Source organism: Salvia miltiorrhiza, chromosome 3, assembly GCF_028751815.1.
Source record: "Salvia miltiorrhiza cultivar Shanhuang (shh) chromosome 3, IMPLAD_Smil_shh, whole genome shotgun sequence".
Lineage (NCBI taxonomy): Eukaryota > Viridiplantae > Streptophyta > Magnoliopsida > Lamiales > Lamiaceae > Salvia > Salvia miltiorrhiza.
The window spans coordinates 5,477,591-5,492,521 of NC_080389.1; the positions used below are offsets into that span (position 1 = coordinate 5,477,591).

General features: G+C 36.3%; 3 protein-coding genes across 5 annotated transcripts; all 3 read left to right on the forward strand.

Moving 5' to 3' along the window:
• Window positions 1–6,158: 6,158 nt before the first annotated feature.
• On the forward strand, window positions 6,159–10,890 carry LOC131017178 (probable disease resistance protein At1g58602). Of its 3 annotated transcripts, XM_057945911.1 has the most exons (4): window positions 6,159–7,073; window positions 7,707–7,807; window positions 8,056–8,830; window positions 9,000–10,890. In XM_057945911.1, exons 3-4 carry the CDS (start codon window positions 8,074–8,076, stop codon window positions 10,727–10,729), a joined length of 2,487 nt encoding a protein of 828 aa, XP_057801894.1. In that variant the 5' UTR covers window positions 6,159–7,073; window positions 7,707–7,807; window positions 8,056–8,073; the 3' UTR covers window positions 10,730–10,890. The 3 variants fall into 3 exon arrangements, with proteins under 3 accessions (XP_057801894.1, XP_057801893.1, XP_057801895.1); XM_057945910.1 differs by having other exon boundaries at window positions 7,707–8,830; XM_057945912.1 differs by lacking the exon at window positions 7,707–7,807 and having other exon boundaries at window positions 8,051–8,830.
• A 729-nt stretch (window positions 10,891–11,619) lies between these two features.
• On the forward strand, window positions 11,620–12,627 carry LOC131018189 (glutathione S-transferase T3-like). Its single transcript, XM_057946912.1, has one exon. It carries the CDS (start codon window positions 11,620–11,622, stop codon window positions 12,625–12,627), a length of 1,008 nt encoding a protein of 335 aa, XP_057802895.1.
• A 1,103-nt stretch (window positions 12,628–13,730) lies between these two features.
• LOC131017179 (uncharacterized) lies at window positions 13,731–14,716 on the forward strand. Its single transcript, XM_057945914.1, has one exon. The coding sequence runs from the start codon at window positions 13,786–13,788 to the stop codon at window positions 14,545–14,547; it is 762 nt and encodes a 253-aa protein (XP_057801897.1). The 5' UTR covers window positions 13,731–13,785; the 3' UTR covers window positions 14,548–14,716.
• Window positions 14,717–14,931: the final 215 nt, after the last annotated feature.

The window sequence follows — 14,931 nt, forward strand, 5'->3', positions numbered from 1 at the left end:
AATTTCTACCTTATTGCCAACTTCTTGAGCAATGAGATATGGATTATGCTAGAAAAAGTAAATGATTGGAGCAGAATTAGTGTTGGAAGTAACATATACTGTAAAATGGGTTTGAGTTTGGTGTAAATGGTTGGAGATGGTCTAAACGAAAGAATTTTTGGCATCATCAAATAAATGCCAACTTCTTCATCAAAATTTTTGGCCACAATTCCTCTTTGTATGGTTAATTAGTTTTAGTCTTGAAAGATAGATATCACACACTTGAGACAAGGGGAGGATTGAATGGAAAATGCGTTTTACAGAAATGCGTCATTGCTTGCGAAGCTTCAATATTTAAGAAGTAAAAGAAATATTAATATGTTTTGGTGGTAGGATCGATATTGGATCAACTGTTCTTGTTTTTCACAATCTTATGTCAGCAACAGTAAGTCAACACCTTGTTTCTTGAGAAAAGCAAAATACATGAATAGGATCGTACCTATGTCTCACGGGGCCCTAAGCGAGAATTTTAAAATAAATCTCTACATATAGTGTAACTTTTTTTTTTCAAGGTATCAATTTATATAGTAGTATTTGATACTCCCTCCGTCCCCAAAATAAGTTCCTCTTTGGGGACGACACGGGTTTTAAGGAAAAATGGTAAAGTGTATTGATAGTGGAGAAAAATATATTATAATTAGTATTGGGAATGGTGAAAAGGTGAAAAAGTGTTATAATTAGTATTGAGAGTGGTGAAAAAGTGAAAAGTAAGAATAAATAAAGTATTATTAGTGGTGGGGTAGTTGTCCAAAAATGGAAAGAAAGAAAGAGGAACTTATTTGGGGGACGTCCCAAAAATGAAAAAGAGGAACTTATTTCAGGGACGGATGGAGTATTTAGCAAAACATAAAAATCACCAACTTTTAGTAATTGTAAAAGAAACAATATGAATTCATCCAAAACACGTGAATATTTCTTATTTTAAAGCAAATATAATACGTCTTGCAATCGCGAGAGATCGATATATTCTTGATGGGGTGGTGATACTGAATGAGGCAATCGTGGAGGCGAAGAAGAGGAAAGTGGGTCGAATCTTTTTCAAGATAGACTTCGCCAAGGCATATGACTCGGTTGAATGGGATTTCCTAGACGCTATGCTTGACCTTCTTAATTTCGATGTTATTTGGAGAAATTGGATTATAGGATGTCTCTCCTCTGCTTCTGCGAGTGTCTTGGTCAACGGTTCTGCCTCCGGGGATTTTAGGATGGAGAGAGGTCTGCGACAGGGAGACCCAATGTCTCCTTTCCTGTTTCTTATTGTTGTCGAAGGCCTACATTCACTAGTCGAGAGAGCGACAGCTAGGCAGTTCCTGCTCTCCGCTGTGATTGGGAAGGACAAAATCCATTTTTCGCATCTGCAATATGCAGACGATACAATTTTTATCTTAGACGTGGATGACAGAAATGCGGAGACAATGAAGAACATCTTACTCCTTTTTCAGTTTCTGTCGGGTTTGGCGGTGAATTTCAACAAGAGCAGTTTAATGGGAGTCGGGGTGGACGATGATAAAATGAGGAGATGGGCGGCGATACTCAAGTGTAAGGTGAGATCCCTTCCTTTTAGTTACCTTGGTATTAAGGTTGGTGGTCGATGCAAAAGCATTGTTGATTGTAATTTTTATAAATTCAAGAATTTCAATCGTTGACGTTATTTTATTTGGCAATTTCATTTGTAATATTATTAATTCAATAAATAAATCATCTAACTCATATCATGAGTAAAAGTAAATTTTAAATTAACAAATGTCTTAATTTTTCACTATCTAAAGATGTAAAGTTTTCGAATCAAATTAAACGAAAACCCAAACATATGATTAAATGATTTTATTTCTTTAAATCTACAGTTTAGAGAAGCAATCGTCGTCTCCACAACAACTACAAAATATTCAAATTCTAACTGACGTTTTATTGAAAATATTGGCTCCATATTCATATTAGATGCAAGACTCTTAGCAATAGTCAAACTTGTATTAAAACCTTCATCCCTATACTTTTTCAGAAAAAGATATTAGACTTTCGAATTATTTCATAACAGAGCCAATGTGCATAGTATACACAAAAGATGATATTAGACCTTATAATTTTTTTGGGCCCCAAAATTGTTATGGAATGTAATTTTTGGGGCCTCATTTTTTTTTTTTTATGCTAGTAGCATACACAAAAAAAAAAGAGTTAAGCCCATAATAATAATAGTACATATAAAAGGATATAAAAAATTTTAGGCCTCGAAAATGATGGGCCCTGGGCAGTCGCCCATGGTGGCCCACCCTCAGAGACTGCCCTGCATCTATATAGTCATCACTATTCACAACTAATCAGGGACGAATCTAAAGGCCAGGCACCCTCGGCCGTCGACCGATCAATTTTTTTTTATATTACCTTTATATATATGATTTAAATTTTTTTTATCTATATATATTAATCTCGTCCGGCCATGATTGTGTAATTTTAAATAATTATTTCAAGATTCAACTCGTTTTTTTTTTTACTAAAACTTTATTAAAATCATCTGGTGAAATCCCGCCCGGTCATTATTGAATTCTTAGATCCATCCCGGCTACTAATGCTGTTAAATTGCCTATTGGGGCAAAAACATGTCGGTGGCCCTCCTCTTATCAGTGATACAGAAGCTGGACATTAATTATCGAGAGCTCAAGACAACAAATGAGCAAATGGAAAGGGTAATTAAAGGGATGATAGAGATTCTGGATATGGTGAGGGATAAGAAATTGGAAGAGGGGAGAAGCAATTTTTTTGTAAGTGACCTTGTGGACGTGGCTGACGATGCCCTCGACCTTTGCAAACGACACGAACTCCATCATTTCCACTATGATTCCATCCATAGTTGGATCGGAGAGATCAAAGTGCGATGCTTAAACTGGGAGATAATGGGCCGGAGATGGAGTCCAACATGAGATCATCAAAAAATGTTGATGATCATGAAGATGCTGTGGTGGGATTATTGGTGGGATAGGATACCGGAAGACTCTTCTTATCAAAGGGATGTGTGGTACTGGAAAGACAACTCTTGCCAAAGAGATATACAGGCTACAGCCATGCAGCCGTTAAAATAAATTCCAAATATTGTTAGTGTCCAATGGTTTTTTGTTTTTTTTAAATTTATGACTGAATCAAGTAATCTAACAATTTAAATTTGTTCTTATGTAAGCAGGGAATGGAAGTAGATTGCTGCTCACAAGTCACACGACCCATATCAACATTCGTGTAGGCGATGAAGATGTTCATCAGATGAAACCTTTGGATTCTAAACAGAGCTGGCTATTGTTTTTGAAAACAATAAACCATGGCAATAAGTTGACGGGTGAGCACAAATTCCCGAAGTCCTTGGAGCATATGGGAAAACAAATGTTGAGAAAATGTGACGGTCTGCCATTAGCGATAAAAGAGGTGGGAAAGCAGTTAGCAGAAAAGAAACTCTCAGGAGGGAATGAATGGGAGCAACTTCTTGAATCAGTTGATTTTGGTTCAACATTGAAGTTATTGGAATCGTTTTATCATAAACTGGATCCCAAACTGGAGCTATGTTTCATGTCTATGTGCTTCTTTAAGAAAAGTACAACTTTGAGGGTAGAAAAGTTGACACAGATTTGGGTTGCAGGAGGAGTAGTGGATTATGTACATCAATGTTGCTCATATTTATATGGTTTAATTAATGAATCCGTTATTGAAGTCAAGAACAAGGGCACGAAGTATCAAATGAATGCTTTGCTACACATGCTATCCATCCAAAAAGCAGAGAAGGAATTAGGTTTTGAGATCCTAAGGAACAATGGAAATAATCAACCCTCTGAGAGTCCTTGTGATCATCGTGCTTGTTATCATTTGTAGCAGAGACAAGTTCAACTACTCCACGGATCAAGATAAACATCTTGTTTCTCTCTTCTTCCATGGAGGTGGCTACTTGGACACTAGTCCGTCTTATTGGAAGAGTTTTGAACTACTTAAGATACTTGACTTGGAAGATTTTGGGTTGAAGATTTTACCGGAAAGTATTGGCACATTGATTGAATTAAGATACTTGGGATTGAGAAACAATCACATACAAGAGCTGCCAAACTCGTTGGGGTTCTTGAAAAACCTCGAGGTTCTTGATATAGCTCTAAACTTTATGGTGGATGTGCCAGATATTATATAGGAAATGCGTAGCCTTCGCCACATCTACTTGTCTGATGTGATTTGCCTAAAGCCTCTGAAGATAGGCGCGCTACTGTTTCTAGAGACCTTAACCTATGTCTCAATTGATAATTGGACATATGGGCTATTGGGCTTAAAAATGTTGACTTTTCTTAAGAAATTAGGCATAGAAGAATTGGATGGAAAATCAGATGTAAGCAAGCTCTTTGTGTCATTGGCTGACTTGGAGTATCTTGATTATCTAATCTTAAGAGGGCATCGTTTCAAAAGCATGCCTTGTTTGGATGAGCTTGCTATTCTACAAAGACTACGACGCTCAAATTGGATGGACTCCTTGCGAGGTTACCAAATAATGTCCCTCCAAAACTTGAATCATTGACGTTGGTTAATAGCTGTCTTGATGAAGACCCCATGCCAATGCATACACTGGTCAACAAATGGTGATCTTACGCTACGGCTTCCCTCGTCTCAAAGGCTTGTGCATTGAAGAGTTGTGGAATCTGAGAAATGTACAAGTTGGAGAAGGTGCAATGTGTATGCTCCAGAAATTAGAAATCTACAATTGTCCGTATCTGGATACCCTCCCAAAAGCGATTGTGTCGTTTGATTATCTGAAGGAGTTAAAAGATGATGACAACCAAAAACATTGCAGCAAAGATCAGGAATTCAGACTTAATCTCCAAAAGAATTATTGTGAATATCATCAATCCATGAGCTAGCGTAGTAATCTGCATTTTGTTTGTTGGCGCGTTAATTTAAATAGCTTCTTGCTAGATTTTCTTCCTCGTCGTTCCCCCTTGGTGGTTGTGTGTTTGTAAATGACATTTAGTTGTGACAAATGTGTTTCTCCCTCGATATATACGGTGCAATTCTGAAAGGTTGATGTGTTTCTCTCATTATTTATATTTGAGTATTGATATCAATTAGAATAATGGTAACGATGAATAATTAATTATCAATTACATCATGACATTGTGTCATGGTGACTTGAGTTCTGAAAGGTTGATGGGCAAATTTTTTAGCACGGACGGGGGGTACAATTTTTTTGTCTTTTAGCTTTAATTTTGAATGATTGGTTATTGATAAAGATGCTTTTATAAGAGTATAAGTGGGGATGACTTGATAGCTGACCTGATAGAGGGAGGACCACATTGGGTCAGTGAGGCTGCAGTGAGATGACATGATAAGTGACCTGATCTTTTGAGTTTTGATTATTATATTTTTCATTTAATTTTAATTGCATAAATTTAAATAACACAATTGACTTCAAATTAAACTTCATTAATTTTAAAAATCCTAAAGATTACATTAAAAAAAAAAACCTGAAGACATAATTTAAAATTACTATGAGCGCCTTCTCGTCGTCGCCTTCTCCTTGAAGGCCATAGCCTTTCGCCGCCCTCGTTTCTTGGGCTTCGGCGCACTGTGAGTGGCCGGTGGCTCCTCATCACCGTTTGGATGAGGTTCCTCCTCCAAGTTGATACCCGCCAAATTGGGATGATAATCATCTCCGCCGGAGAGGTCGGAAATCCAATTTGAGTCGTACCAATTGGAATTGTATGGATCCATTTTTTTGTTTTTGGAGAGAAATTGAAAGAGAAGATAGAAGAGTATGGAAGAGAGGTGAAGAAGAAGAAGATAGGCAAATTTATAGAAGAGAAAAAAGGAAAATAAAATAAAATGGTCGAATGACCATGAAGTTGAAACAAAAGAAAAGCAGCAACAATTAAATTCATTTAAAATTCAATTTTATTTTATTTATTTTTTTAAAAAAATTGGCTCGTGTAAACACGCGCCTGACCAATTGAACAATTAAAAAAAATCATTTTATTCATTTAAAAACACGCGCCTGACCAAAATTCTATCGGGGCTGCCCTGTTCTATCGGGAACCCATCGAGTCGCCGTCGCTTGCAGTGGGTGACCCGATAGGCGGGGTGACTCGAGACCCCCCTATCGGGTGCCCGCTGCAGATGCTCTAAGTCTGAATAATTAAATAATTTGGGATAACCTATGTGTTTAGTGCCCTACATTATTAATAAAGAGGGCTCGAGATAAAACTAAAATCATTTCTTATTTCACTATTCCTCTTTGAAAAACAAGTTCATCTCACCCGTGGGATAAGTTAAATTTAGTGATATAGTAACTATTCATTGTAGTGTATTATTTATTTGACATATATTAATCAGTCTATTTCTAAACATGAATATCAAACAAGTGCTTATTATTTTGCTGCCACTTGTGACTGTCGACTACCAAGTTAGCGTCAAATATTAATTACACTCTCCGTCCATGAAAAAATTACCACTATTTCTTTTCCAGTTTGTTCACCAAAAAATTATCACTTTCATTTATAATAGTAAGTCCATACATTAAAATGAGATTCTCATCCTATTCATAATTTGACTCATATTTTACTAAAATTCGTGCAATTTATGACAATTTTTTGCAGATAAAAAGAGTACTATGAATTGTTAAATTTTAATTAAAGAATAATTATTAAACGCAAATGCATGTGGGATGAAACTGGAAGTTGACCTCATTAATCATTCAACAGCCTTAACAATGTACGAACTATTTAAATATCTTTCAAAATTGTTTTTTTATTCCTACAAAGTTTATGTTCGAAACAATTAGTCAACACCTCAGCTGGCTCCATATAAGTTAGTGATATTATTATTTTAAATCGGCATATTAGTCCCTCTTTCCCTATTTTTCACTTACGATACAATTAGTTATTTTTGTTATAAACATTATTCTTCAAATGAGCCTCTACTCATAATTAATCACAACTTCCTAACATTCAAAATCCCTAAATCTACTAAAACGAAATTCACTATTCACAGTAAACACCGCCGGATTTCTTTCGCCAGCAGCCCAGGTATGTTATCTCAACTCTGGTTTACTGAATCCAATACATGTGTTCTTTTTCTTTTCGAATACAAATTTGCAATGTTTGCTTATTTGCTATTGTCAAAATGGAATCACAATTAGTTGAATCAGTTGAAAATATCATAAGATAAGAGAAGATTAGGAGTCTATGACAGTGACACTGTGATTGCGCGATTACTGAAACTTCTCTACAAGCAGCGAGGCCGATTTCTTTCAATGAATTTTTATTTTTTCAATAAAATAGACTTGAGCTGAATTCTTCTGTTTGTGTTTGTTTTGAAGGATCAATAATTAATCCTTCTCAACTTATTGATTGAAGGGAAACGTCTTCCCAGCTGAGTTTCTTTTTGAACCGATCTTGAGCTCTCTCTTTTTTTTTTTTGGTTTTTCTGATTAATATGATCAAATGTCCCAGGTTAAGAAATAATTATAGTAGCAATATTGTAATTGTGTAAGCCACCAAACGCGGAAAGACCTCATGGATGATGGATCCATATACTCATCACTATGTAAAGATGAAATTAATTTCATCAAGATTTTTGGTCTCTTCCTTGTTAAGTTTTAGTTTCAGTGTAAAATTATTTGACTTGAAAGATATCAGATTCTTCCCTTTAAATCAAAGGGTGCATTGGAAAATCAAGACGAGCTCATTTCATGAGATGTGAGGATTGAATCAGAAAGTCGATCACAACAAACAAAGATTAGAAGAGATATAGAAAAAGGGTAACTTTTTCCTTATCCTTAGATTAGATTAATTTTAAAATTCATGTGTTTATGATGTTTTCAATTATATCGAAAACTAAATTCACATGATTATGATGTTCTTATATAGAGTTAAATTTTTTAAATATTTCGCTTGAGTAATTTCTATTCAATCCAAAAATCATTTTTTTCTATACTAATAATTTATGGATTTGTTGGAATGTGTTATTTCCTAGCTACTAATGATGTTAAATTGCCTATTAGGGCAGTTTGGTTCAAGCAGAAACATGTCGGAGGCTCTCCTCTTATCGGTGATACAGAAGCTAGACATTAATTATGGAGATGACACGAAAACAAAGGAGATTATAAAAGAGCAAATGGAAAGGGTAATTAAAGATATGAGAGAGATTGTGGATATTGTGAGGGATAAGAAATTGGAAGAGGGGAGAAGCCTAAATTTTTTGGTATCTGACCTTGTCGACATGGCTGACGATGCTCTCGACCTTTGCAAACAACACGTAACATATTATAGAGACTATGAGTCCATCCATAGTTGGATCGGGGAGATCAAAAAGCAGATGCTTAAACTGGGAGATAATGGGGTGGAGACAGAGTCCAACATCAGATCATCAGAAAATGTTGATGCGGTGGGCTTGGAGGAAGATGTGCAAATGCTGCTTCGCAAAAGGATTATTGGTGGGGAAGATGACCTGAAGACTATTCTTATCAAAGGGATGTGTGGTAGTGGAAAGACAACTCTTGCCAGAGAGATATACAATCATGCAACCGTCATTGAGCGATTCGAGCATCGTGCTTGGGTATCTAATTCTACTTACTTCACTCTTAAAGAGCTACTTTTCAAACTAATACAACAGGTAGATCCTCAGAATCTCCATACATCTTCCTTATTGGAGAATATGGACAATCGAAGGCTTCGAGATATGCTTTGTCAACACCTGCAAGGAACGCGATATTTTATAGTTCTCGATGACATGCCCAAACAAATGCACTTGGAGTCTTTCTTGGAAGCTCTTCCAGATGAAGGTATCTATGATCATCTTTCTGCTTATGATCAAGTAACTTAACCGCTGGTTCAAAATTTTAACTTTTTGCAATTAAAATTTGAAGTCTCAAAAACTAATCAAACAATTTAAGTTTACTGACTCAATAACCTTCTGACTGTTCCTTTTGGGCTTGTCCTTATGTAAAGCAGACAATAGAAGTAGATTGCTCCTCACAAGTCACACGATCCATAAGGACATAGACGTAGACAACGAAGATGTTCATGAGATGAAATTTTTGGATTCTGAGAAGAGCTGGCAATTGTTCTTGAAAACAATAAACCATGGCAATAAATTGACGGGTGAACACAAATTCCCAAAGTCCTTGGAGCATATGGGAAAACAAATGTTGAGAAAATGTGACGGTCTGCCATTAGCTATAAAAGAGGTGGGAAAGCAGTTAGCAGAAAAGAAAGTCTCAACGGGGAAAGAATGGGAGCAACTTCTTGAATCAGTTGATTTTGGTTCAACACTGAAGTTATTGGAACCATTTTATCATAAATTGGATCCCAAACTGGATTCATGTTTCATGTATATGTCCTTCTTTAAGCAAAGTACAACTTTGAGGGAGGAAAAATTGAGAGAGATTTGGGTTGCTGGAGGAGTGGTTTCAACATCTAACTATAAATCATATTTAGATGGTTTAATCAATGAATCTGTTATTCAAGTCCAGGACAAGCGCACGGCGTATCGCATGAATGCTCTGCTACACATGCTATCCATCCAAAAAGCTGAGGAGAAACTAGGTTTGGAGATCCTAAGGAACAATGAAAATAATCTTCCTCCTCAGAGTCCTCGTCATCATCGTGTTATCATTTGTAGCAGAGACAAGTTCAACTACTCCACGGATCAAGATAAACATCTTGTTTCTCTCTTCTTCCATGGAGGTGGCTACTTGGACACTAGTCCGTCTTATTGGAAGAGCTTTGAACAACTTAAGATACTTGACTTTGAAGATTTTGGGTTGAAGATTTTACCGGAAAGTATTGGCACATTGATTGAATTACGATACTTGGGATTGAGAAACAATTACATACAAGAGCTCCCAGACTCGTTGGGGTGCTTGAAAAAGCTTGAGGTTTTTGACATAGCTCAAAACTTTATGGTGGAGGTGCCAGATATTGTATGGGAATTGTGTAGCCTTCGCCACTTCTACTTATCTAATTTGATTTGCAGGAAGCCTTTGAAGATAGACACGCTACCTAACCTGGAGACCTTAACCTACGTCTCGGTTGATAATTGGACATATGAGCTCTCGATCTCAAATATGTCTACTTCTCTTAAGAAATTGGGCATACAAGAATTGGATGAAAACTCAGATGTAAGCAAGCTCTTTGTGTCATTGGCTATGGTGGAGAGTCTTAAACACCTAATCTTAAGAGGGTATCGTTTCAGAAGCATGCCTTGTTTGGACGAGCTTGGTATTATAAAGAGGCTCGATACACTCAAATTGGATGGACTCCTTGTTAGGCTTCCAAGAAGTTTCCCTCGATATCTTAAATCATTGACGTTGGTTAATAGTTGTCTTGATGAAGATCCCATGCCACTACTAGGAAAGTTGTCCAATCTAAAATACCTCAAATTGCGGAACGCATACACTGGTCAACAAATGGTGATCTTGCACAGCGGCTTCCCTCGTCTCAAAGTCTTGTTCATCGAAGAGTTGTGGAATCTGAGAAATGTACAATGTGGAAAAGGTGCAATGCGTTGGCTCCAGAGATTAGAAATCCACGATTGTCCAGATCTGGATACCCTCCCGGAAGAGATTGTGTCGTTCAAATTTTTGAAGGAGATAAAGATGGTGACAACCAAAATCATTGCAGCAAAGATCAAGAATTCTGACTTAATCTCCGAAATAATGATTGTGAATCTCAATCCATGAGCTAGCGCAATTGTCTACATTATTGTTACGTACGTTTTGCTTGTTTGCATTAATTTTAGAAGTTTCTACCTTGATGGTTGTGTGTTTGTAAATGACATTTAGTTGTGACAATTGTGTATTCCTCATATGACATATCTTTCTATTTGGATGGCTATTGTATCCTCTGTTTCTCTCTCGATGGTTGTGTGTGAAGGCTTGGGTCGCTTAGATTTCTAATAGTTTGCTAAGTATTTCTAAGTGACAACTACTTTGGATTGTTAAATTTTAATTAAAGAAAAACTATTAAACGCAGAATGCATGTGGGGTGTAAGTGGAAGTGACCTTCATTAATCATGCAATAGCCTTAACAATATATATCAACTATTTAAATATCTTTCAAACTTGTCTTTTATCTCTACAAATTTTATATGTGAAACAATAAGTCAACACTTCAGCTGGCTTGATATAAGCTGGTGATGTTAGTAGTATTATTTTATTAGTGGTTGTTAAGTATGCACATTATTTGGCTTCTTCAACTGGACATTCAATATTATTAATCACAGCTTTCTAAGACTACAAATAACGGCAACCAATTTGCCAGTGGTCGACCGCCACATAGGAAATTAAAAAAAAAAAAAAAGCAAAAATGAGATGATCTATGCTGAAGTCGACCGACCGTGGTCTCCACCCCACCAAATTGAGACCTGCGGTCTCTTCCACATTTTAGATAGGATTTTGATGATGTGTTGCAATTTTATTGGTTGGTTGATTTTAATTTAGATATTAGCATAAAATTTTAATATCTATTATTTATATATATATATATATATTAAAATTTATAATTTTAATTTCTCTATAAATAGACCTCATTTGTTTATAGTTATACATACCAAAATTTTCTACTTTTTGCAATGGATCCTAGAAATTTTTTTGAGGATTCTCAAAATTTCTCAAACTCGCAAGATTATTATCCTAATCTTGATAATATTGATAGCCAAGTTTTTGGATCTGGTTCAAACCCTCAATTTCCATATGATCTCACTCGTGAAAATTCCACTCCAGAAAATATCCACCCCACAAACACAAACACCTCCAGCGGTCCGAAAGGTTGGAATGATCAAGAAGATTTGGCGCTCATGTATGCTTGGTGTACTTGTAGCTCGGATCCAATTGTTGGCACTAATCAAAATAAGGCCACTTTATGGAAACGCATTCAAGCAATGTATGAAGAATCTCGGGCTGACAACTCGCTATTAATGGGAGAGAAAAGAAGCATAGAGTCATTGAGAAATCGTTACAAGAGGTTGAATGCGAATGTAACTAAGTGGGTGGGTGCATATGAGGAAGCATATGCTAGAAAAAGTAGCGGCATGTCTGATGCAGATATTGAGAAGGAAGCACAAATTTTTTATGGAACAACTAAGTTTACGCACTATGAGGTTTTTGAAAAAGTCATGCGTCATCATCCGAATTGGGAGCTGAAGTTGGGCACTGAGCGTACGCGTGCCCGTGCAGTTGATGATGAAGATGATGTTGACGAAGATCGTGGCAGTTCCAAAAAATCAAGAACCACCGAGGAAGATGAGAATCCAAACAACTCCACCTCTGAAACTCCTGTAAGTGAAACTTCAACAATCCGTCGTCCTGCTGGTAGAGATAAAGCAAAAGCAAAAAGGAAAGGAAAAGCTAAAATGTCACAACAGTCGATTATTTCTGAGGATTTTACTGCAGAACTTCAAGCCCTGAGGATCGTACGTGAGAAGGAAACTGATGCAATTAACAGAATGGGAGAAATTAGGATGCAATCCACTTTGATGATGTCAAAATGGAATGTGCTTAACACGTTGCTGGGTAAAAATAACTTATCTCCTCAAGAAGAGTCCATGAAAAATCGACTTATGGCAGAATTATTTCCATAATTCTATTTACATTTATGTTTATTTTAGTTTTCGTGAATATGTTGTGTGATGTCATTCTATGTAATTTCATCTTCAGTACGTTAAATTTATGTAATTTCAATTTCAGTTTATGTATTTTGAATTTAAGTGATGTGATTTTAAATAGTTGTCACTGCAAATGATTTATTGAACGTCAGATTCCACTAGATATTCAACATTGGATGCCTGACAAAAGTTTCAATTATTTATGTTGCCCATTGGCTATACACGTGAATGACATTGGATTCCACTGATAGTGGGATATGACTGATAGTGGGATATGATATTGGATCCCACTGATAGTGGGATATGACATTGGATTCCAACAACTACTCCACTAGCAATTTCAACAAATGACATAGGATTCCAACAACTACACGTGAATGACATTGGATTCCAACAACTACTCCACTAGCAATTTCTATATATCTGTAGTAACAAGTAATTGACCTCATCACAACCAAAGCTTTCCCACATATCCATTTGCTTGATCTATTTGTTAGTATTTAGCCACCAAAATTTAACATGACATCAAATGAAAACTTTGATGATTCCAGTCCTAGCTTTGATCCTTTTGATTTCACCGAATTTGATGAAATGCATGAAAACCATGTATTGCAAAATCGACGCATTGACTCCATGATCGATGATGTGGCTTTTCAGATTCCAACTCTATCTTTACAACCTACAAACAACACTGATAGAGCACCACGACGATTTATTGAACGTCGTTGTGAGCAAGGCCACCAAGGTGTGTTCGAACAATACTTTTCAGACGAGCCAATATACACTCCTGAAGTTTTTCGAAAAAGGTTTCGTATGCGAAAGCCATTATTCGAAAGAATAATGAACAAACTCGTTGCCACAGATAGTTTTTTTCAACAAAAACGTGATGCAACTGGTCGTTTAGGTATGTCTTCGATTCAAAAATGTACTGCAGCGATGAGAGTATTGGCATACGGAACATGAGCAGACTTGCACGACGAATATATTCGAATGAGCGCACAAACTATAAGAAAATCAGTTGAAAAATTCGTGCAAGGTGTAGTTCACAACTTCGGTGGGGAGTACCTCAGAAGGCCAACCGAAGAAGATCTTGCTTGTCTACTGTATGTTGGTGCTCAACGCGGTTTTCCCGGTATGCTTGGTAGTATTGATTGCATGCATTGGGAATGGAAAAATTGCCCTACTGCATGGGCTGGGCAATATACAGGAAGAAGCGGTAAGACAACAATCATCTTGGAAGCAGTCGCATCTCAAGACCTATGGATCTGGCACGCATTTTTTGGAACTCCAGGTTCAAGAAATGATATCAATGTGCTTCACCAATCGCCTGTTTTCAAAGATATATTGGAAGGTCGAGCACCAAAGGTTAGTTATGTGGTAAATGGCCATGAAAAAGATATGGGATATTATCTCACTGATGGTATATATCCTTCATGGGCAGCATTTGTCAAATCTGTTAATGGTCCACAAACTCGAAAACATCAACTGTTTGCTCAACATCAAGAGGCTGCTCGAAAAGATGTTGAGCGTGCATTTGGAGTTTTACAAGCTCGTTTCAATTTTATCAAACGACCATGTCTCATGTGGGATCGTGATATGATGGGAAAAGTAATGCTTGCTTGCATTATTATGCACAATATGATAGTGGAAGACGAGCGGCATACTTACCTAAATTACTGTGATCCAACAGAATTTATGGAAGTTAGAAGGTTCAATAGCCAAAGTGAAGATGTTGAAGCTAATGATGATCCTAATTTTGAATTTTCCACGGAACGGATTGCAAGTCTAGCAAGCTATATGAGGAATAGGACACAACTTCGTAACAGGGAAGCTCACAATGCTCTAAAAAATGACTTGATCGAACACATTTGGCAAAAGTTTGGCGATGATAATTAAATGCTTAGTATGTATTTTTTTTTCTATTTCGAATTTGCATTGTTGTAGTTTATATTTATAGTTTGTCGTAATTTAAATTTGTATTAGTTTGTTTTTTTTTTCGTTTAATTTTTTTGTAATATTTTAATTTATATTTAATATAATTAAAATTATTACGATTAAAAATAATAATAAAATAATTATATATAATGTTGTGGTTGGGTGGTTGGAGTGGTCATTGATAAATCAACAAAAATAGAGGTGGTTGAGTTGGAATAAATATAGTGATGTGGAAGAGAGAGAAATTAATTAAATATTGAAGATGGTTGGATGGTTGGGTGGTTGGATGGTTGCTGATAAACATAGCCTAACATCCAAAATCCCTAATTCTACTCAAACGAAATT

What these genes read in the sequence shown, in the direction of transcription:
- LOC131017179 (XM_057945914.1), top strand. Translation starts at nt 13,786, where the DNA reads ATGCTTGGTAGTATTGATTGCATGCATTGGGAATGGAAAAATTGCCCT.
- LOC131018189 (XM_057946912.1), top strand. Translation starts at nt 11,620, where the DNA reads ATGGATCCTAGAAATTTTTTTGAGGATTCTCAAAATTTCTCAAACTCG.
- LOC131017178 (XM_057945910.1), top strand. Translation starts at nt 8,029, where the DNA reads ATGATGTTAAATTGCCTATTAGGGCAGTTTGGTTCAAGCAGAAACATG. An exon ending in GGAAGCTCTTCCAGATGAAG is followed by an intron (nt 8,831 to 8,999) that starts GTATCTATGATC and finishes TATGTAAAGCAG; the next exon opens with ACAATAGAAGTAGATTGCTC.